Genomic DNA, 24,271 nt, shown 5'->3' on the forward strand with positions numbered 1-24,271 from the left:
TGTTAAACAAGGCCTTCAGTTGCTTGTACTGTATTTGGAAATAAGTGTCTGATAAATACTTTTAATTTGGTAAAGTCAGCACTATATAAGTACAGTTAATGAAGATATGAGAGGACCAGCAGCACACAATGCTATATGAAGGAAGATAGTTCTAGAAGTTGTGTTGTTATCTTTATCTTATACCTAATAATTTATTAACTTGTTAATTCATGTTAGCCAGTACATTTTACTCATCCATGTCTTTTTGTTACAGGAAATTGTCAACTTTAACTGCCGTAAACTAGTGGCCTCAATGCCACTTTTTGCAAATGCTGACCCCAACTTTGTGACAGCCATGCTGACCAAGCTGCGATTTGAGGTCTTCCAGCCGGGGGATTACATCATTCGTGAGGGGACCATCGGCAAGAAGATGTATTTCATCCAACATGGGGTCGTGAGCGTCCTTACCAAGGGAAACATCGGCATGAAGCTCTCTGACGGATCCTACTTTGGAGGTATGTACTGTAATTGTGGTTCAAGTCATGACATGATCAAGATTAAGGTTACAGTTTAGTTTTGGCAAGTTCTTATTAATATGCGAGTGTGCCCCATCACAACACAGTGATAAACTTCAAAGCATGAGGGGCTAGCACATGGTTTTTCCAAAACACACAGATGGCTTTTTAATACCTTTGGGATGATTAATGCACTGCGGCTAAATGCCCAATTGTTACATAAAATTATATAATTTACTGCTGCATGGTTATATCATACAATATATCTGCATGGTTTTCACATATTTGGCCTCTAAAACCCCTAAGACACTTTCCAAGCCCATGTGGATAGACTAACCCAGAAAATGGCACAACCTTTATTCGTGGCATTTAGGGCTGTCCGGTTCACTACAGCTGTAAAACTGCCAAGAACCAGGGCTACCGAAAAAAGGGCTGAGATTCAAACGATCAGGCTAATTAATAACACCTAATTAGATGGGCTGGACAGAGTGATTTGTAACGTTTGTAATCTCTGTGGAGATTCTCTGTTCAAGAAACCATTAGCGCATTAGGTTGCCAACTCTTCACAGTGCATGACTGAGTAATACTCAGTACGCCAGCTTCATTTACTAATTACATTTTCCTGCCAGGTCAGTTAAATGTAATTTTTCATACATTTGCTTTCTTCAGATTTAGCACAGTGGGTGTAACAATCATATCATTCCAGTCAGATACTCTTTATGCACAGATAACTTGGCTTTCTATAAAGGGAAATGAGATGTAAGATAGAGTCAGGAAGCATCATACAGACTATGTGTTATATCAAGGCAAGATGAGTAATTAATCCCCTCAACTGAGCGGTAAATATCGCATCAGACAGACTGGCACACTTACATATGCATGAAATCATTTTGATGGTGAAGGACTATTAAAATTAAAAAATGAAACAATAATAAAGCAATCTACAACATTTTATCCACTTTTCAAGTTCAGGAATGAAACACAGTGTGATACTTTGTGTAGCTGTAAATTCTTTATGACATGTTTTTTGGTGAACATACCAGCTAATGCAGGTATTGAATAATTATATGTAAGTCATTAGCATGATGCATTCTGACTGACTCTCAGAGATCTGCCTGCTGACTCGTGGAAGACGTACTGCCAGTGTTCGAGCAGACACCTACTGTCGTCTGTACTCCCTCTCTGTTGACAACTTTAATGAAGTTTTGGAGGAATACCCGATGATGAGGAGAGCCTTTGAGACGGTGGCCATCGACAGACTCGATCGGATAGGTATGTGCATTTATTTATCTAACCATTAAGACAGACAGCAGTTGAAGAAAACATATTGCAGGTATTCTGTTGGCATGGTTTGAGTCCACTAATGCTCCAAGCTAAAAGGGTCACTGCCAATCAATGAGTCATTAAACACTTCATTGGGTAGACTTTTGGTTGTTATGATTTGTTATAACTGTACTGGAGAGATAGAAAACCATTATTTTATGACTTTAGCTTAATTGGTGGTTGGATGATATTTGGTCGATATTGAGTTCTTTCCAAAATATTCCTTACGTGCAAACCAAAAAAGACTAAACAAAAAATTTACATAAACACACTCTAAACTCTTGATTAAGTCATCACCTTAAAATCAGAATGCCGAAGTAGGTTATTTCTACTCATGGCACAAAGGGTCAAAATGTTTTTTTATCTACCACTTGGCAGAACAAGAAAAAAGGAACTAAAAAAGATCTTCAGTCATAAATTTTTGTTTTTCCAAACAAAAATCATAATCGTCCAGACTGTGGTCTTCTCTGTGATTCTTTATGGAAGTGAAAGCTGGACAATATAAAAGCAGGAAAGGGAGAATATCAGTGTCTTTAATCTTTGGTCCTGGCGAAGACATTACATTGGGTGGCAAAAAAGACAAACACATTGATCCTAGACCAAATCAAACCTAACCCTTCACTTAAAGCAGAGATAACCAACCTGAACCTCTCTGAAAGTCTTTTTATGAACACATTATAAGAAGAACCAATTTGTTGGAAATGATGATTATGCTTGAAAGAGTTAAGTGTAAAAGAGAAAGAGAAAATAATAAATAAGCCATTAGGAACCCTGAAGACCCAAACAAAGGGCAGAATGTTCTGGAGGAATCTGTATCTGTATGGTTATCAGTGTTTGGATTCCAGTCCACCAAAAAGCCTTTAAATTCACACAATATTTGGTTTAATAAGCACAAAATCAAACCTTTGCCATGGCAATTGCAGTCCCCTGACAAAATATGTGGGGTAGGCTAAAGTGACTAGATTAGGCTAAGCTAGAGGAGCTACTAAAGAGATTAAGTACGGAGGAGTGTTCTTACATACATTGCTTCAGAATTGCAAGCCCTGTTAGGTATTATAGGAGCTGTGTTTATTTTAATCAGTTAATTTTAAATACCAGTAAAATTTAATTTAGAATATGTCTTGTGGTATAAGGTTGAGATTAAGATTTTTAAGCAACTTTTTAAGCAATCTTTACCAAGAATGCTAACAAATTCTGGAGCTGACTGCATCTGTGCACTGTATTTATGTGTGTATATACGAGGGACCTTCAACAAGTTTCCGTACTTTTATATGTTGGTTGGAAGCAGTGAGTGTGGGAGGAGCAGTAATCGGTCGTGTCCGAGAGAACGAGAGATGCTTATATTTTTATTTGATGATGATGTAAAAGAACCAAAAACATTTTTGCTGAAGGCATTAAAAAGTTGGTACGACTCGGGACAAATGCATCGGAAGGTGAACATGTATATATTTATTAACATATACTTCTTCCCACTGTACAGCGACGTGTCACGTTAGGTAATCGAAAGGTCAGGTTTGTATTACCTTTCATTTCTTTTCACAATGGAAATAAAGCAACAGAAGAATGTAAACATACAATCTGCGGAGCGACCGCCACTCTCCCCTCCATCCTGCGCTCTTCTACCAGGGTTGGTGTGCTACTGATGTCAAGGCACGTCACATGACCATCTCAGCTGTTTACAGAGTGCCCACACTGTTGCTTTCCACCCTGCTGTTGCCATGGCATCCACATTCCATCCACGGGCAGACGAGTTTGGATTCTAGACACAGCGACAGCTCATCCTGCCATGCCAGCCTTGTGTTTGGACGTCTGGCATTTAGGGAGCCCATTAGGTTTTAGCAGTAATGAAACGATAGGCATTAAGAAAGGTTAGCGGGGTGGTTAGTGTTCTTTTTTTATATTCTGGATACTTCTCTGGTCCTTCAGATTAAGTCATATTAAGAATTTCATGATAATAAATACATATCCAAAAGAAGCATGGCAATGTTGGGGCGGCAAACAAGCTCAATAACTTACCTTATAATTTGCTCACATGGTTCCTAACATGCCTTTAATATTGAGCGTTTACTCTAAAAGGGCAGGGTGTTGATATGAAGGAGTAGATCCCCTGGGGGAGGGTCAACTCAGCGATATAGAGTGAAATGTGATAAATGGTGTTGGGGACGAGTGATGTATTGACAGTCTGGCTCTTGTCCGTGAAAGGTAGGTCATATAAACCAGAGGATCACTTTCTTAGAGGAGTAGGGACAGGGCTACAAGGGTTCATGCTCCCTCTGATGTTTATACCAGAAGCAAAGTGACTCAGCAGAAAATAGAGAAACCTGCTCCTGCTGCTCTGGGTGGGGCCGCTGCTGCAAACCTGGCCCTGTAGGTTTGGACTATTGGGTAAAGGCTGAACCAAAGTAATTATGTGCATCAATGAAAACATGTGCTCCGTTCATGGTGGTTAATTTTTAAACATGTAAACACTGAAAAACCCTAAATGTAATTATTGGAGGGTTTGGAAATGAAAATGGCAGTGGGCCATGTTCTGAGTTAGCGCATCTAGTACAAAACAACACCTAAAACCTCAACTTTAAAGCATGGTAAAGCATGATACATAGTTTGGGCTGCTTTGGTACCTCGGGGCAAGGCTGTAGCCATGAATTCAAAGAAAGGAGGGAATGTACCTGCCATGCCTGGCATTCCTCAGTATACTGGAGATGCATTTTGAGTATATCTGAATCTTTGGGGGGATGGGGGGGAGCCCAACATCATGTAATCCTAGAAAAGACCATGAATGTAAAATTGTATAGACTCAGGGGTTTTGAAATATAAGGTTGTATCTAAACATTAACACTGCTTCTAATTCATTGCATTGTAGGCAAGAAGAACTCAATCCTGATGCACAAAGTCCAGCATGACCTCAACTCTGGAGTCTTTAACAACAGTGAAAACGAGCTGATCCAGGAGATCGTGAAGTATGATCGGGAGATGGTGAAGCTGGTGGACCTGCAGAGACCCAGGGCTATGTCGGCAACTCAGTCTACCCATGGTACCCTGTTTCCTTCTCCCAGTCAGCCTCCAACCAGCTCTGCAATTGCCACTTTGCAGCAGGCCGTAGCCATGAGCTTCTGTCCGCAAATGGTCAACCCTCTGGCAGGCCACGGAGCTCTCCAGTCACCCCGCATGGTGCGTCGTTTCCAGGTGGTGCAAAGCCTCTCTAGTCCTGGGACTCAGCAGACCCCTGCAGGCTCTCAGTTTTCCACCAGTGCTCTTCCCTCTGGTCTCACCAGCACTCCCGTTCAGAGTCCATTGGCCACTGCTGGTCGAACATTCCAGTACGGTGCCAGTACTATGGGTGCACCCTCGGGCTCCCAGCTCTCCCTGGTGCAGCAGCACATTCCCAGCCCAACTCATCGAGCAGCAGTTCCCAGGAGTACAATGACTGCAGACGCCAGGGCTCTCTCAGCCTCCCAACCGTCTTTAGCACATGATATTGTGCAGCCGGCTGCTCCAAGCCCACCCCAGTCTACAAGAGTCTCCTCCACTTCCATTGGACCACCTCACAACCTGCCAGGACCTGGGGTCTTCAGAGCTGCCATTTCTCCAAGGATGACACTTCAGCACCAGATGTCCGTAGGAGCTTTTCCACCTGCCTCTCTGCCACAGATGAGGCCAAGCCTGGACTCTGGACTTCCCAAAAAGGATTCAGTAATCAGCCTTCCAGACACGGACCATCCAATAAGATCCAGATTATCTTCCAACTTGTGACCTTGCTGAAGCTGGTGGTTGATGACAATGTTTAAACTGAACGTGTGAGGGGGATCTTGGGCAAGTACTTTTCTCTAGTCCTGGTCACTCTGGATGTAGACAGACCTTCCAGCATACTATTAACTATAGAAAATCTGTAAAATTGAAGAGTACATGACTCTGATGTTTCTGTTGTATCTACAAGCATAAATATCAATGTAGCTTCCTCCCACACAGTTTGCCTTGTCATAATTGCTTTCTTTATTGTGGTCGTCCTCACAAACATTGCAATTAATACCAGTTCCCGACTATACTGTAGTTCAGATAATGCAATGTGGAGTGAGCAAGGACACAAGTGAAAGCCGAAATGCTTCTTATAAAACTGTAACTCTTTATTACAAAAGTGTTTTTGCATACTGCCTCCTTTTTACGCGGAGTGGTTAAAAAATAGCATTTTGAGCTACGATTCAGCAATATTAAAACTCCTGCAGAAATGGTGTAAAGCTAGTAGTGTATTTGGTTGACATCTTTTATTTAAAAGGAATGGCTTTGTTTTTAACCTGTCCAAAAATGAAGTGCTTTCAGACCAAACATCCACTTTATTTATTTATTTCTAGCAGGAAACAAATGGTTGCATTAATTGTACAATTTTATCATTCTTTAATAAATCACCATAGAGTGTTTCTGAAGGTTCAGGTGTGCCAAAGAGGTAAGGCAATGAAAATGGCAAATTATGTTTGAGACGGCATGATGGTGCAGCATGTAGTGTAGGTGTTGCTCAGCTCCACTGACCTAGGTTTGAGCCCATTGATGTTCATGCACATACCAGAAGCATACCAGTGATAGCAATGTATTATCATAGCTGCAGACTTCAGACAGACTGCAGGCCCACTGACCCTGATCAGGACCATGGTTGCAGGGTAAGACTAGCAAACAGTTGCAGTTGGCTCAGTGAAAGGTTGAGGGCTCAAGGCCATTAGCCCACAAAAACTTGGATTGTATCCTGTTTCAGTTTTGATGAACATTTGATTGATTTTGATCTGCCAAATGTAAACATTTTAGCTATAATTAAACATGTATTGTACCCTCTTTAAAAAGTCTGTCAGCTTAAAAGTGACATCGTCGTAATCTCACACAGTTTAATATTTAATGAAACATGAAAGTATACAAATATAAATACTATGCCATACATAAACTAACAACTGGTACACATGCTAATATGTACCATATAATTTAGAGGCTAAAATGCTACCTTTGTGGTTAAAACTGGTTGACCCAGTTTGACTCAGAGGATAAAATGCCCTCCTGCTGTAAGTAAATGGTAAATGTGAGCGGTGCCCAATGATGGATTGGTGCTTTGCCTTGTACCCAGTGTTTAAGTGGCATTAAACCCACCATGACCCTGATCAGGATAAAACGGATTAAAGAATGAACAAAATGATACTAGATTAAGCAGCTATACCTAATATACTAACCTAATATACTATGTTTCCTGTTTTTAAGGGGTAAGATAAGAAGAAAAACCAGCGTTCCACAGTGTTAGCTCCCAGTATATATTTTTCAAATGTATTAACTGTAGCGCACATCAATATGAACACAATTGAACCTGAAATTGTACAATTAATAAAAAGAACAGTATTATGCTGTTTTATTGGTACACACTGGTAAAATAATAATAAAGTGGAAATTTGACTCATGAAATTATAGAAAGTAATATAATTTACCTGTCTTGTTTTCCATGTAGCCATATTCTTTAACCAGACCTGTGTGTGTGTGTGTTTATGTGCGTGTTGGTTTTATTCATTTAAAGTAATTTGATTATATTTATGACCCACTAATAACCTTTTTATTTTAACTTTTTCTTGTTAACTATAAAAATTGAAATGGAAAACGTCTTGGTTTATTTAAAGATTGTAAGAGGTGCTCCAAACATTGATTTGTGAAAATCAGTTTCTTCTGTAGGTACATTTTCTTTATACATATAAATGGTTGCTGCAACACTTGCATCATTTGCAAATTGAAATGTTTAAACGACACCTTATGTGTAAACATCAGTGGAAATGAATGCAGCTAATTTAATACAATGTCTCAGATTAAGTTACATATAAAACTTTCTATAATTATGTGAGAATTTATCCACCCATGCTCAAAATGCTTTTTGGTATGTTGTAATTTCAGCAAAGGTGTAAATTGCACCAGTGTGGCTGCGTCTGATCCACCTAAATAAAAAACAAAAGTATGTAAACACCAAAATTAGTGGATTTGATAACATGAGCACATCAAGCATTCACCCATTGAGGTTGTGCTACAGAGTTCACTGTGGGCTCTTCAGTACAGGGAGTGAGTGTAACTGGAACACCAGCAAGTCAGTTTCTACAAATTTTAACATTTCTACATTTCCTCTTTTAACTATGAATGCTGTTTTTCCGAAGTACCCAGGAGCAACAACAGCTCAGCCACAAAGTGGTAGGCAACACAATACAGTATGTTTTCTAAATGCAACATTAACAAAATTGATCATTAATCAAAAGTCTAAGATCTCCATATAAACCTTTCCTGATTTTTGTCTTGTTATGTCAACTTGACATGTAGGCATCTTTTACACCACCCTGTTAGGTAAAATGTTTGTTTCTTTAAGAATTACTTACATTTGCCCTGTAAAAGGTTAAAACTTTAAAGTGTTGCTAATTACTATCAGTTCACATTATTATAAATACGACACAATGATTACTGCAGTCGCTTGTTTCTCAAAATACTAGACAAGCTCAATACTCTTGTCTATCGTTTGCCAAATTCAAAGTAATGTTTAAAGCAATAAAACTGGTCCATGTTTTGTCCAGTAGAAGTGACGACAGGTTACTGAATTTCTGTTTACCATTGTAAAGCAAATGTACTACAAGTTTTGCTATGCATTGAGGCTGAAGACGAGCTCTGTTCTGTGATTTTTTTAGTTCATTTAAATAAAGAGAGATGGGGTTCAGTAAGAGTTCTCAGTTTTTCCTTATTTATTTTAATGTCTCTAACTAAACCACAATAGAACACACACACAATAGTAGCTACTGTACCAGGATGATAGCTGATTGGTACCTAATATATGTTCCATGTGCAACACATATATAGACAAAAGTATTGGGCCATTATATGCTTCCTACTTCGCAGCAACAGTTTAGGGAAGGCCCTATCCTGTTCCAGCATGACCGTACCCCTGTACACAAAGCAAGCTCTATAGACATGAAGAAAAGCTCGGTTTGCACAGAGCTCTGACCTCAGCCCCACTGAACATCTTTGATGGGCAGGTGTAGCCTAGCGGTTAAGGTACTGGACTAGTAATCAGAAGATCACTGGTTTAAACCCCACCACTCCCAGGTTGCCACTATTGGGCCCTTAAGCAAGGCCCTTAACCCTCAATTGCTTAGACCGTATACTGTAAGTTGTTTTGGATAAAAGCGTCTGCTAAATGCTAAAAAATGTAAATAGAATGAACTGGCACATTATTTGAAGCTTTCTTGACCAACATCAGTGGCCAGCCAAATGATTTTTTTCAAGAGATCAAATGATCAAAAATGCAGACCAAAGCATGTGTTTTCTTCAGGTGTCTATTCCACTGAGCTTTTTTGTTATGTCTCAGAGCTGTGGCTCTAAATATAAAACCCTAACTTGTCACTGATTCAATTGAATCAATTGAACTGATTGATACAAGATTCGTGTTCTGCTCATTGTGTAAGTCGCTTTGGATAAAAGCGTCTGCTAAATGCTGAAAATGTAAATGTAAATATTGTGTTAAACATCTAATAATTTTCTTACTAGATTTTGAGCCAATTGACATGACTGCAGTTCTATAAAGATTTAATTTGAGCAAGTTAGAATGCACCCAGTGTTTGATTTTATACCATTAAAACATCAATAATCTTTTAACAGCATAAAAATACATTTTTATTGCACATTTTATCAACATTTATACATTCTGATTCTATATTACACAACTCCAAAACAGAAACATAGATGTTTTGCAAAATGTCATCATATTAAGTGCCTAATACGTCCTATTACATCATTTTATTCTGATCATAGCACTAGTGATAGCCAAACTTTATCCAGATTTTTCCTGTTCTTCTGTCTGAGTGTGGAAGCAGCAGGCAGTGAAGGATACTGGGTAATGAAGAAAGCACATGGTAGAGAAGACCATCGGGTGTAGAATATCGACGAGTATCTGGTCTGTATTTAATCAGCCTGCTGTGTGATCAGAACCCTGCTGAGTCTCCTTTAGAAGCTGACAGCACCTCACTGTGTCACCAGCACCTTGTGGAGACGCTGTAAGGGCTGCAGTAGCAACACCAGCCGCCAGTCTGCAGGACCAGGGCATATATGCCAGTTTCTGTGCACAACAAAGAGTGCATCTACACTGCAGTACAACCTCAGGTGTTCATTATTCACATCAGCTGAAGAAATATGTGGATTCCTTCACTCTTTGCAGATCAAAGTCACCTGGTTAAAAAAAATTAATTAATTCGTTTTTAAAATTATATACATTTAAACACTACACATATCACACGATTTGTTATTTAAAATTGGAATCTAAAATTGATAATGACTATTTAAAAGTTTCAATGAAAACAAGTTTATTGAGTCCTTCACAAATTTAGGCCTAGTTTATGCTTAATGGCAAGTGTTTAACAAAGCCCCTTAAAATGAACTTCTGAGTGTCTCTGAGCATTGGAGAGCTCATCAGGACAGGTCTATAAACAAGGGACGAGTAGTAAACAGCTACAAGTCCTTAGATAGAAGCACAAATTTGAACTTAAAAATGTGAGAAGGACTAAAGACAATTAGGATCAAACTGATATTTTGGCTGATATTAAGGTCTATCAAGCATTTGGACTGATAGTGTCTCTTTAGAGGTAACCCACATGCATAACTATAATGATATTTATTTATTTATTTGTTTATTTGGTTGTTTTACATTGTGCTTACACCATGATTATATTCACGACAGGAAGAGTACCGTAATTCTATTTAATCATAAAGGGCAATTAGAGTTGTTTAACACTCATATAAAAGATCACTGGTTCTTAATCTTTTATACAAACACACACACACAAAAGTGCGCGCACACACACACACACACACACACACACACACACACACACACACACACACACACACACACAAGCACACAAATATAAACACACCACACAAACAGAACAACAAAACAACAGGAATCTGATCACTGGCTTAGTAATTATATGTGATCAACTTGTTGATTGAGTAACTACACTAAATGAGACAGTGAGGTTTGGATGCTGAATTTGTGTCTAAAAAATTAAATCATGTTTTATAAAATCCATTATGATTCCCTTAAAATCCCCTTGTGTCATTACACACATCATATGTGACATTTAAGTTATTTAATAACAGGAGGAGATACAAAGAGGGCAAAATACTTTTTTATGCTGCAGCATGGTACATGAAATAATTGCATAATTAAATTAATTTTAATGCAATTTCCATCTATTTTCCAACAGATGCAGCTCACCAATGTCCTGCAGTTCAAAGATAATTTAAAAGCACAGGGTTACACAACAACACAGCAGGGCGAGCTGTCAATCAAACTGTACTAACTTGTTTCTGGAACTTTTCCCAGCAGCTGCATCATCTTCCAGTACTCCAGAAACTTCTTATTCCTGGAGTCGCCCCTGCAAAAAAAAGAGCAAAAGCTCAACAGTGAGTTAATTCTTTTTTTAGTGGGTCAGACAACCCACTCAGTCTATCCACTGTGGTCACCTTGTGCACACTACAGCAATTTAAAAAACACATACTGTACAGTCCACAATTCCCAAGTGACTAAGTAATGTGAATGTTGATGACCCCTAAAAAAACAGAGGTGAAAAGAAATGCAGATGGCAAAAAGAAATGTGGATGGCTGTGTCTTATTTAGAGACACATTTAGAGTGCACTCAATATAGTAACCTCACAATTAAGGAAAACTTAATCAAGCACACTTATAAGAAGCTTTTTAGATTTCATGTTCTACTTCCATTTTCTACTTCAATTCCCTCTCTCCTCAGACTGAGTAGAGCCATAAACGCTTCCCCTCCGACATGTGCGCTACCACCGACTTTTCACCAGCTAAAACAGGGCCTGACAGACCACGGTGTCTCATACAGAGAGCCACTCACACCCATCCATGATCAACCACACCTTGGGCAGGCGTCTCAATCAACCAGCCAGCAAAAAGCCACAGTTCACAGTGGTGGTCAGGAATACCTGCTCGAGCTCTGTCCCTCCCATGCAACAGACACAGTCAATCGGGTGTCTTTGTAGGCAACTGGTTGGTTGGATCTCAGATGTGCTTAGGTAGCAAATTAGAATAAGGTTGCTGTGCAGCAGTAGATAGTCTGGTGTTTAAGACACAGCAGCTCTCCTCTGCTCCACATGCAGGAAAATCTCACCATAGCATTTGTTCATATGTTTAATTGAATGCCCAGCCAGGGAAAAAAACGAGTTCTGATAAGACAAACATTCATGCTTCAGAGCCAATACTTTGGCTGGCCGAGTTGACCCAGCAGTCACTGAATGCACTACATTAAAATCCTGGCTGTACTGATGAAGGCGTATAGCGGTCATCCAGAATTCTGGCCAGTCCACACTGCTGGACAGCTTTTTGGCTTGTTACTGACTCTCATGTTAATTAACAGTGCAGGTGTAAATGATGTGGGCTTTTACCAAAGGGGAAACAATCATGTTTAATTATTTTCAACAAGAGAGAAAGCTGAGTAATGCCAAAGCTTTAAGCTTTTTCCCCTCAAAACAATTTATCAATAAATATGGACCAATGACATTATTTTGTTTCTGTTAAACAGGGGAAGAACTAGACTACATAACCAAGCCTGCATTTTATCTAATTAATTATGCTTATCTTTGCTTATCTTTCTGTTTATAGCACATTTTAGAGTCATCATCTCATTTTCTCTTATTTCTGTCCAATAAATGATTCTGAGGAAAAACAAGAATGATTTATTTGTGTATTAAATAAAGAAAAGCAGAATGCGTTTTTCAATCGATTGGTATAAAAAGACTTGTCAACGCACTTTTCAGCAGCTGTTTGCTTGCATTGAATCTCTCTTTTTTTTGTCAACAAACAAGTAGAACATGGACAATGATTGATCATGGCGAACCATGTAGCATATTTACATACACTGATCAGCCATAACATTAAAACCACCTCCTTGTTCCTACACTCACTGTCCATTTTATCAGCTCCACTTACCATATAGAAGCACTTTATAGTTCTACAATTACTGACTGTAGTCCATCTGTTTCTCTGCATGCTTTGTTAGCCCCCTTTCATGCTGTTCTTCAATGGTCAGGACTCTCCCAGGACCACCACAGAGCAGGTATTATTTGGGTGGTGGATCATAATAATAATAATAATAATCCTGAACATTGAAGAACAGGGTGAAAGCAGGTTAAAAGAGTAAGTAGAGAAATAGATGGACTACAGTCAGTAATTGTATTGTAGAACTACAAACAAAGTGCTTCTATATGGTAAGTGGAGCTGATAAAATGGACAGTGAGTGTAAAAACAAGGAGGTGGTTTTAATGTTATGGCTGATTGGTGTATATTCTTTAAAAAAAACAATTATTTTCTGTTATTTTCAGTTTTTACATAGACTTTTATACCAATGCCATAACACACCATATTAAAAATAAACAAGGGTGATGCAACAGAAGAACGTAGGTTGAAACTTACGGTGGTCCTGAACAGTATTTATTCAGCAGGAACTTGGAAAGGTCGTGCAGGATGGGTTCACTGTGTAGAGCTACGAACTGCTCCCGGCACACCTGAGACGAGACAGAAACCAATCACTCAGCAGCTTCCCACCCCGAGCTTCCCCTAATTCATGTTTACTCGGTCACAAACCCCGGCCTCAAACCGTAATTTAAACACGTCTGTATTCACAAAGTGTAATCTGCTGGAAATGGAAATCAGTGAGAGAACAGACAGGCAGAGAGAAAGTGAGCTGTGAGCTGCCTTATTTCAGGCATTAACTGACACACCGTGTTTCCTTTTTTCTTCCGCACCAATTTTCTGCTTGCGTGAATACACATCAATTTCTTTCTGTCAGGATACGGAAGCTTTTATCAGCATTTTATCACCTAAGCAAACACAATCTGCTTGTTCAGTTTACTTTAACCGCCTGTTTAAGAGAACTGAACTCTTAGTTATGACATCCAGTCATAACAGATAGTATTAAAGTAGAGTGTGATCTTTTCAGCTATGAAAACAGCCACTCTTCTGAGCGGGCTTCTCACAAGACTTTGAAGTATGTCTGTGGGAATTTGTGCCTATTGAGAGAAAGATCATTTGCAAGGCTGAGCACTGATGTTGGTCAAGAAAGCCTCAGCTGATGCTCCAGTTCATTCAAAAGCTGGTCAGTATGGCCACTGGAGTTTTTTTTAAACCAAGCTTTTCTTCATAGAACTTGAAAAGCAGGAAAGGGCCTAAACTGTTGCTGCAAAGCTGGAAGCATATAATATCCTTTATATAATTAATTTATAACACCTGTGCTCTTTATACATGTACGTGGGGCTCTTTAATCTAATCCACAGACAATTGGAGGACAAGCACAGAAGCAGCTTTTGCCACAGCTTTCCCAGTCCCTGAATGCATCCCCCAGTAAAAAGCTGTGGGATGAGCTGGAAGGGGGAGCAGGGCACAAAAGAGGAGCCTGGAGGAACTGAAGGGATTTAGTATTTAAAAGTGCTTTTCAGTCATTACAGAGTAGAGGTCAATATTAATGCCCAAGGTTTTAAAATAGAATGCCAAACAAGCTCACGGTTCAGTGTCCACAAACTTTTAGTCACAGATCATAGTTTTAGATTCTTATACAGTCTAAGCTGTGATTTCTCAGTCAATGGTTGATTTGTAATGCTGCAACTCAGGGGCATTAAAAGCTAATTACTGTTGCTGGCGCACCCGAATTTAACAGATGTGCAGTGGGGTGGAGATGACAGGGTGTACAGGGTTCACCAGAGGGGTAGAAGATCACAGATCACTGATGAGCACAGAAAAAGTATAGAAAAAAAACAGACTTGTGTTTTGGATGTACCTTATTCATCGTGTCCACTGTCAAAGCGTGTGTCCAGTAACAGTCGTGCACTGATACGAATGTCAGACCGGCACTGCGAACACAAAACAATCAGTTTAAATGTTCAAAACTCTTAAACTATATGGACGTGCTGGGACATCCATTCATTTCTAATTGATGTGTTTCAGCCATTTAACAGATATATACATCACTTTTAGCATTTAAAACCTTCCCATGCTGTGCCCCTTATATAATAAAGACCCCAGAGGGGTTCTGATCATTTACCAAACGGTCCTGGTCTGTCTTTTCCCCTTTTTTGCATTTTATTTACTACTTAAATTAAAAACATTTCTTGAAAACCCTATGCAGAACAACTAAATGACTCTTTGGCTAGAGAAAACATTGTTACCTGTAACAGTTGAGAGCAGTGAGCATCATATGAGTTGAATCCAGCGAGTGAATGAAGTTGGGAGGAAATGCATTTTTCTGCTTTACTGTGTCTGGTCTCCTAGAGACAGTAAATGAAAAACCCATATTAGTCCTGAATAAGCCAGTTCTTCTGTCATGTTACCATCTTCCGTCCATTAAACAAAACAAACACCCACACAACTACCCCTTTACCCTTGGCTCAGTGCTGTTTCTAGTATTTTGGTCCTGAAAACAATCTATATGCTGACCGAAAACCTCACTGCAGTTAAAAAGCAGTAAACAGTTAGAGATGTGCCAGTTGGAAAGGACAAACCCCACAAACAATAATACATCTTCAAAAGTCTAAGGTAATGTCATTTTAAACAACCTAAAACACTGCTGGGTGCTAATAACTAATCACTGGCTTTGCCAATACACTGCTTGACTACGACATTTAAAGCCTTGATTTGAAAATGAGCTGACAATTACCCTGCAAACATAATCCTGTGCTAACAAACAGTAGCTAAGGTAAACACACTTTAGCTAGACATGACCTGTATTAACCAGGAGATCTTCATAAACGTACAGTATTGCTCATGATATTGTACATATAGTTGCAAGTGTCTGTATCGGTCATTATTACGCCTGATTAATGCTCAGGCGTAATAACAGGGCCATTTTGTGACCTGCGTTTGTTAGTTCCTCTGCCAAGGGGCAGATTTAGCACTTTAGCTCTTCAGCCACTAGAGAGCCCGTGTTAGCCTCTTAAACTCATCTTTAATTCAGGTCACAGCACTAATGAGGCTCAAGTCGCATTGTAATCGCAATACTTAATGCACCAGAAGTCCTTCAAACGCCTGTCCTTTCTTGACTTCTGCTTTGGTGTTTATATGAGAGGAAGAGGTTTAGCATCAAAAGCTGTCCTGTAGTTCCCCTTCTAAATACTGAACTTATGTGTTTCAGTTACATCAATTGCTAACAGGTGTATGAAGGAGATTCTATGCTTCCAAGATCCTTTTGTGTTCCAGCAAGACTGTACATAATGCAAGTGGCTGTTGTTATAGCTTAAAAGATCACATAGCGGTCATTCTATTTCTGTTTGTTTTTGAAATGGGATGTCCAGTAAGCCTCTAATCAGGTGTCCAAATACATTTAGCCATATAGTCCAACAGCGGCAGAACACCACAATAAAGCCTGGGCAGATTTCCATTACAGCAGAGCTAGTTGATCTAACACGTTGAAGCTCTGGCTCTATGCTCTGAATCCTCTCTTGATACTTTCTGCCATGCTGAACCGGAGAGGAAAATCACAGAGATTGCGCTGCCTGTCAGTGGAGGTTGAACCAGGTTTTTGTGGATATGGGTCTCGCTCTTCTTCAGCATTGTTAACGTGATCCCTGTCAGAGCTGTCTCTGCAAGGCCTGCTGTCTATCAGAGCCACTGATGGATGAATATCAGTCGAGCTCTATCCTACAACCATCTGAGAGCCATTGTAAGCCCTGTTTAATAAAGTCCTCACAGTGACTGAGGAGATCATGTCACACAGCCTGGCAGGTCTACACCTGAACAATAGGTAATAACAGCAGAGCTGGAGTCTGATAGTCAAGCATGTGGTCACTATACATGCTCCTGAAGATCTTCATTATCTTCATTTAAGTTTATCTTGACGTCTTATCTAACATACTGTATCTGATTGTTTCTAAATAAGGAGCAATGAATGCTGTTACTGGTGGGTAGATCTTTAACAACAGGGTTTGGAAACCACCATTATAAACACAACAGGTGGTCATGGTTTAAAATTGTGTTTCACCAAGAGTGACAATAATAAATAATAGAAAAGGTCTCAGATCTAAATAAAAAAAAAAAAAAAAAAAAAAAAAAAACTTGAGCCAACTTTGTCAATCATTGAGAAAACAACAACAATATCACTTCTATTTTTTAAACAAATAAATTCAGAGGTACCATGTAACTGGACATCCCCTAAACTCAAAACCTTTGAAATTCAATGCCCTTTGTCAAGAAATTTGTACCCTTAAACTCAACGTTTCCCTTAAACTCAACGTGTTCAGTTTGTTTTTTAAAAAATGTACTAATTTAATTTAAAATTAACAATGAACAGTCCCTTTGTTCAGCGCTCGGCTTGAGCGGTGCAGTAAAATGTCATCAAAGTGTAAATATGAGACAAATCTGCATTTGTGTGGAATAACCATCGGATTCACTCTGAAAGCTCCACATGTATCTGTGTTTATCTGGATTTTCCTCACTGTTTCACTTTAACGTGTGTTACAGCTCGAGGTTCTGAGAAATTGTAAGAATCTGCTTTTTATTTCAGTGTTTTTATATTATAATTATGTTATTCTCAGAGTATAAGTGTCAAAAACAACCCCATTATTTTACATGAGCCTAAAATATATGCAAGTCCAGGGGACCATGGAACGCACAGGTTTTCTATACATCCTTACGGGAAAAAATACCTTGAAACTCCACGCATTTTAAACTCAAAGCCAGTCCCAGAACCAATTGACGTCGAGTAATATCCACATCTCGACCAGACAATGGATAAAAAAATAAAACCTCTTACTTATAAACTTATTTTCAATAATACATTTGATCAGGAGTGTACAAACCTTTAAATCAAACTTTTCATTACATCTAAAAAACAATATGAATGCCGCACGTCATCTTGTCAGACAAAGCAAGTGTTAAATCAAGGCATCGCCCATTCTGTGTGTCCGTCCACTGGGTAAATAACACATGTGATATTCAACAGTGACATTTCTGAGTAAAATGCCATTCTGTTTTGCTGAGGGGTTTTCATTTGCGCTGTCTGCGCCTTTGTGCAACGCTTGGACAGATGTACAAATTCCAATTTTTCAGATTTGAAATGATATCAATATAAAACGATAAAAGTGAGTAGATATCAAATTCTAATCTGACACCTTTGTTTACATCCTGACATTATTTCAGAGCAGACTATAGATTACAGTAATTTCTGCACCTTTCTCTGTGACTGAACTACTCATATACACACATTTGCTTGAGTTCCTTCAAACATTTTTGTGGGGTTTCTGAAAATATTCCAAGTAACAGACATACAGCAACGTACATTGCGAGTTTGCTCATGTTCAAATTCCATAATTTCATTTAACTTTGTGGTATGACCTCCTAAGTCCTCAATGGTGACTCCTACTACAGCTGGTGACTTGTTTGGACCCAAATAATTAAGACTAGTTAGACAGCACCCATTAAAAGTACATGGAACAAGGGTTTCTGCCAGGGTTAAGAAGAATCCTAAGCAGAAAATGATCTGGAAGCTATGATGTAATTAAATTAAAGAACCAACAAAAAAGTTGTTCTGTGACAAATGAAGCTGCTGGAACATGTGTGATACTAGGCACAGTCAAGCAAGCTTTACATCATCATGGAATTAGAAGGCTAGGCCAGAAAGTAAAACAACATTAAATTAGGTTATATTATATTATTAATTTTTTCACCCAAAAAAAGAAGAAATAAATTATGACCGTCATTGTGGGGAAATAGTATATGTGCAAGAATATGTGCAAGAATGTGCTTTAAAATTCTTATTTTTACTACTATTAAATGCATGTCCTATTCAGGTGTATGTAAACTTCTGACCTAAACATGAAAACTGAGGTAACCCAGAGTTGTAGGGAAGTATTGGCACCAATATACAACGTCACAGTTGGGTGGTAATTTTACAGCTTGAGTAATATTAGTGAGTACTGTGAATGGAAATTTTATATTTTGTTAGTTATTTGCATTAAACTCATAAGTTTCTCCTTTCTTAGTTCAATTAGCAGAGGTAGAAGAGACTTTTGGAAGGTTTCTTAGGTCCAGAGATATGTTGACCTTGGCATGGGCTTCTTGCTTCCGTGGGAATGCATGGGTGTCAGGACTGTGTGTGCGGGGGTGCACACGCAGTTTTGATACTGGTGCATTTTTGTGGAAGTACGCCATGTGTCTAACAAACTGACTATTCTTGTAGGATGATAAACAAGTTTAGTGTGGAAGGTTGACCTTGAGCTGGGTTGCTGAGAAGAGTTAGCCTGAAGGGGCAGTAAAGGGGGGTATAAATACTGTGATAGGGCAGACGGAGTCGCCCTTTCTCTCCTGTAAAGCTGTGTGAGCGTTTGCATTGAGATTGGCCCTCAGCTGAGTAATAAATTGATTATTTGCTTTTATCATTATCCCGGTTGTCTGTGTCAGTCTTTAAGGGTTATTTTGAATTCCCACAACAGTACTCATGTACAAGCACTTAGAAGGTTAGGACTTCATGTTGGAAGCAACAGAACTCTTTGTCACTGTTAATCAGTGGCTAAAAACAGCATTTAGAAAATAAAAAACATCTTGAAATTGTAAGTAGAAAGTGAGAAGGCGCTAGGAACTGAAACTTACTCCTGGGCATCGTGGCTGATTTGAAGACTCAGGAACTGAATGTTGCTCTTCAGCTGTAGGAAACACAAAAATAATAAAAACTGAGTTTGAGAAAAATAAGAAATCGAATCAAGAATGAACCTGAATGATCAGTGATTCGAATGGAAAGCAAAAAATATAATAAAAATACCCAGTGGAAACCCATAGTCATAGACCAGAGTAGTGGAACAAACTCAGGTCAGTAGGACCCTGCTCTTGTGCAAAACCATCAACAAAGACTGACCGCTTTAAAGTCCCCACAGTTTTCTTCACATGACACAATTCTAATGACCTGGTAACTGAAAACCATCCTCCACATCTGAGAGGAATTATGAAGTAAATAACTCTTCCTGGTAGACATTTCTCAATGCTTTCTGGTTAGAGTTAGTAAAGGTAAAAAGTCAATTTCACTCCACGAGGTTCTATGTGGATGCAACCTTAGAGAATTTAGAAACATGAGCCAGTGCATCCAGCTTGTGGCTTTCCATATTAAGTAAGTGCTTTCAAGGAGAAGGCTTTCTCCAAGTGGATATAAGGGTAGGTGATTCTCAAGGGTATGGCAGAAAGGACCTCCACAGAAGCCGATCAATCAATTTGATTCACAAGCCTATTAGCTGGTTTAATAGAGGAACAACTTCATGCCTGGAAGGCCACTGATACCTAACGATAAAGGATTTGATAGCTGCCAGTTCAGGCTTTAACAAGTACATTTGTATCATTTAGAGGCCTGGTGCAGATTAAACAGTTACAGATCATGATCATTTTAAATACAAATGTCTAAGGCTGCTAAGCAAATTGCTTTTACGCTGCTGTAGCATTGTTTTATAGGAAAAGGCCATTCTTGCAATTGACTTTCCAACTGATCCAAAGGTGTAAATAAGTTTAGAGCTTAAGGTAAGAGCTTTCAGCAGGCCACTGGGGTTCCTCCATACCAAACTTGCCAATTCATGTCTTTATGGACCTTGCTTTGGTTACATGACTTTATAAAACTGTATTGTACAGAATGTTACTTTTCACATGGCCAAAAATATTTGGACAACTGACCATGAGCTTGTTGGACATACCATTTAAAAAAGCAAATATTAAAACGGAGTGACCTCTATGTGATTTCAGCTATAACAACAGCCACTCTTCTGGGAGGGCTTCTCACAAGACTTTGAAATATGTCTGTGGGAATCTGTGCCCGTTCAGTAAAAAAGCATTTGTATGTCTGGGCACTGATGCTGGGCAAATTTATATCAAAGCTGTTCAGTGGGTATGAGGTCAGGGCTTAAGCTTTTCTTTACGTCTTTACAGAGCTAAGTTAGCAAATCATTTTCTTTACACAATTGATTTATTACACCTGTTTGCAACTGTGGTGGCTGAAACACATGAATTCAATGATTAGAAGGGATGTCCCAACACTTATAACTGATAAACTGATGTATCCTGTAGAATCCAAGTGTAATTTTCTAGTCAGGCAAATAGTATTTCCCAGATCTGTTAATCAAAAGACTTATGATTTGGGTTTATTCCTTCTTTTAAAATGTAATATAATCTTTGTTTCCTGTTTATTATTTGTATCAGATTAATGTGTTTTGATTAAGGTAAATAGATGGTTTCTATTCTTACACTATGTAATGTATTGAACCTGAGCTTGCACAATACTGCACTTTGCAGCCTTTTAAATAGTAAAGAGGAATAATAATAAATATTATAAAGGACGTAGAGATGGTAAGCTCTCTGACATGAATGTGCCACGAGTCATACTGAAGGCCATGATGATTTGTCACAAAAATACACAAAGATAAACAGAAATAGAAAGATTAAGCTATAAATCGCCAGCACCGCCAACCACAAGCCTGGTGCCTCACACTGGAGGAAAAAGCTATTTAGTCACTCAACCAGGAACATGAAGCACAGCTCCAAGGCCGAAGTTAACACAGCGAATCATACTGGATCCACCGCCATCGTCATCAGTATATAAATCTGTGAGCATCTTATAACATTTTTATTAAACTTACAATATACGGTTATGTGCACAAACCATGTGTTGTAATTTTATACAGAGTAGAAAGAGTTTTACCCTTTAATGTGGTTCACTGAGCTATAAATAGTTTGCTTTCACCATTTTAAAGATACTGTCATTTAGGATCAGATTTTAGATAAGAAAAGGAAAAGCTGGAAACACGAAAGTGGCTGGTTTTTAAAGCAGCTGTAAATTGTAGTAAACCTAATCTAAAATCTTGCCTTGGACGGTATCATGTCGGTATCATATGGCCAAAAGTATGTGAACACCTAACTATGAGCTTGTTTGACAACCCATTCCAAAACCATGGGCATTAGTATGAAGTTGTAAACGTCTTACACCGATCAGGCATAACATTATGACCACCTTCCTAATATTGTGTTGGTCCCACTTTTGCTGTCAAAACAGCCCTGCAACTGTAATGCACTGTGTATTCTGACACCTTTCTATCAGAACCAGCAACTTCAACTTCTTCAGCAATTTGAGCTACAGTAGCTCGTCTGTTGGATCGGACCACACGGGCCAGCCTTCGCTCCCCACGTGCATCAGTGAGCCTTGGTCGCCCATGACCCTGTCGCCGGTTTACCACTGTTCCTTCCTTGGACCACTTTTGATAGATACTGACCACTGCAGACCGGTAACACCCCACAAGAGCTGCAGTTTTGGAGATGCTCTGACCCAGTTGTCCAGCCATCACAATTTGGCCCTTGTCCAACTCGCTCAAATCCTCATGCTCGCCCATTTTTCCTGCTTCTAACATCAACTTTAAGGATAAAATGTTGACTTGATATCCCACCCACTAACAGGTGCCGTGATGAAGAGATAATCAGTGTTATTCACTTCACCAGTCAGTGGTCATAATGTTATGCCTTGTCGTGTATATTGATTTCCTGCAGTCATGGCCTCTGGAGGATTGGGTGCAATTCTGCCTAATTATTCTGTAACCTCTCAGAGGGATTAACCCCCAAAACTGACATCCTGTCAGTTGTAATCTTTGGTATATTGTCAGTGAAACTAGCTATGCACTGATCTACTCAGCTGTCATAAAACTAACTCAACCGCTGCCAGATCAATGTAATAGACCGGTGTAATTCAGAAAGGTTGAAACGTACCTGACTATGTCACGAATGGTGAAGAGCTTTGATCTGACTTAACCCTCTTAACGTATGATCCAGTTAATTAAAATGCAGATATCAAAGAAGAACAGCTTGTTTTCCTAAGAAGGTCAGTAAGCTGTAAACCCTTGGTTGTAGTTCTCTAGGGTATAATTTACAAAAACAAAAGGGCAAACCAATTTTCTAAACCTGTCTCTTTGACAAATGGCTGTTGTAGTCATTTAAAAAATAAATAAAGTCCAACTGCTAACTGACTAGCAATACACTGTCACATTAGTTAATTGTATTAATCTATAACTGTAACCTAAAACACCCCCAAAAGCAATTTCCTCTCCCATAACCAGCAGGGACATGACGACCGAGATATGATTAAGCGCATACGATTGCACCCCAGCTTAATATGTTTACGTGGAGTATTGACATGAAGGTTTGAGCCTCCCATCCTCCCAATCATCTAATTAACTCTGCATTTCCTTTAGAGAGAATGGTCAAGGATGAACTGGAAATGGAGAATGGAAATGAGATGACCTTTGCTCAAATGTGTCTCTATTTCTTAATGCTTATGCATGTCAATAATTATACTGTAACAGAGCTGCTGTTTATGCCGACGCCCATTTTTATGATTAGAGCGCGATTGGGGGTTTGCGTTGGTTTACATTGTGACATTTCAATATGCATCATACAGTGCATAAAGTATTTATTATTTACACCAATCAGCCATAACATTAAAACCACCTCCTTGTTTCTACACTCACTGTCCATTTGATCGGCTCCACTTACCATATAGAAGCACTTTGAAGTTCTACAATTACTGACTGTAGTCCATCTGTTTCTCTGCATGCTTTGTTAGCCCCCTTTCATGAAGTTCTTCAATGGTCAGGACCCCCACAGGACCACCACAGAGCAGGTATTATTTGGGTGATGGATCATTCTCAGCACTGCAGTGACACTGACATGGTGGTGGTGTGTTAGTGTGTGTTGTGCTGGTATAAGTGGATAAGACACAGCAGTGCTGCTGGAGTTTTAAACACCTCACTGTCACTGCTGGACTGAGAAGTCCACCAACCAAACACATATCCTGCCAACAGCACCCCGTGGGCAGTGTCCTGTGACCACTGATGAGGGTCTAGATGATGACCAACTCAAACAGCAGCAATAGATGAGCGATTGTCTCTGACTTTACACCTACAAGGTGGACCAACTAGGTAGGAGTGTCTAATAGATTGGACAGTGAGTGGACATGGTATTTAAAAACTCCATACATATCACGTATCACTACAGTCAGTAATTGTAGAACTACAAGGTGCTTCTATATGGTAAGTGGAGCTGATAAAATGGACAGTAAGTGTAGAAACAAGGAGGTGGTTTTAATGTTATGGCTGATCAGTGAAAATATATATACTGTTGGTGTTGGTTGTGAATCCCCACTGTCCCTGCGATCTGTAAGAAAGATTTTATATCGTTATTCTGACAATATTATTTGAATCTACAGATTTTGTGGTGATTCACTACAGACTGCACAGAATGGAATTAGTTTACTCTTTCAGAGGTTTTAAAAACTATTACCATGGTTTAAAAAAAAATAAACACATAAAAAAATGGAATTTAACCAGCTTGGCCAGGCTTTAACAGGCGCATTGACCCGTGTCTAATTTAGGAAAGGCCAGAT

General features: G+C 39.1%; 2 protein-coding genes across 2 annotated transcripts in view; one reads left to right on the top strand and one right to left on the bottom strand.

The window, feature by feature from the left end:
* The window catches only part of hcn2b (hyperpolarization activated cyclic nucleotide-gated potassium channel 2b), a 36,804-nt gene extending 30,786 nt beyond the window's left edge, over positions 1–6,018 (top strand). The window contains exons 6-8 of the mRNA XM_063012446.1: positions 254–494; positions 1,602–1,766; positions 4,681–6,018. Of these exons, the coding sequence (XP_062868516.1) occupies positions 254–494; positions 1,602–1,766; positions 4,681–5,570 (1,296 nt within the window). The 3' untranslated portion in view covers positions 5,571–6,018. The remainder of the gene's footprint in view (positions 1–253; positions 495–1,601; positions 1,767–4,680) is intronic.
* A 3,475-nt stretch (positions 6,019–9,493) lies between these two features.
* The window catches only part of polrmt (polymerase (RNA) mitochondrial (DNA directed)), a 50,390-nt gene continuing 35,612 nt past the window's right edge, over positions 9,494–24,271 (bottom strand). The window contains 6 exon segments of the mRNA XM_063013051.1: positions 9,494–10,034; positions 11,169–11,242; positions 13,300–13,391; positions 14,660–14,732; positions 15,048–15,146; positions 19,462–19,514. Coding sequence (XP_062869121.1) covers positions 9,985–10,034; positions 11,169–11,242; positions 13,300–13,391; positions 14,660–14,732; positions 15,048–15,146; positions 19,462–19,514 — 441 coding nt within the window. The 3' untranslated portion in view covers positions 9,494–9,984.

Source organism: Trichomycterus rosablanca, chromosome 17 (genome assembly GCF_030014385.1).
Source record: "Trichomycterus rosablanca isolate fTriRos1 chromosome 17, fTriRos1.hap1, whole genome shotgun sequence".
Taxonomy (NCBI): Eukaryota; Metazoa; Chordata; class Actinopteri; order Siluriformes; family Trichomycteridae; genus Trichomycterus; species Trichomycterus rosablanca.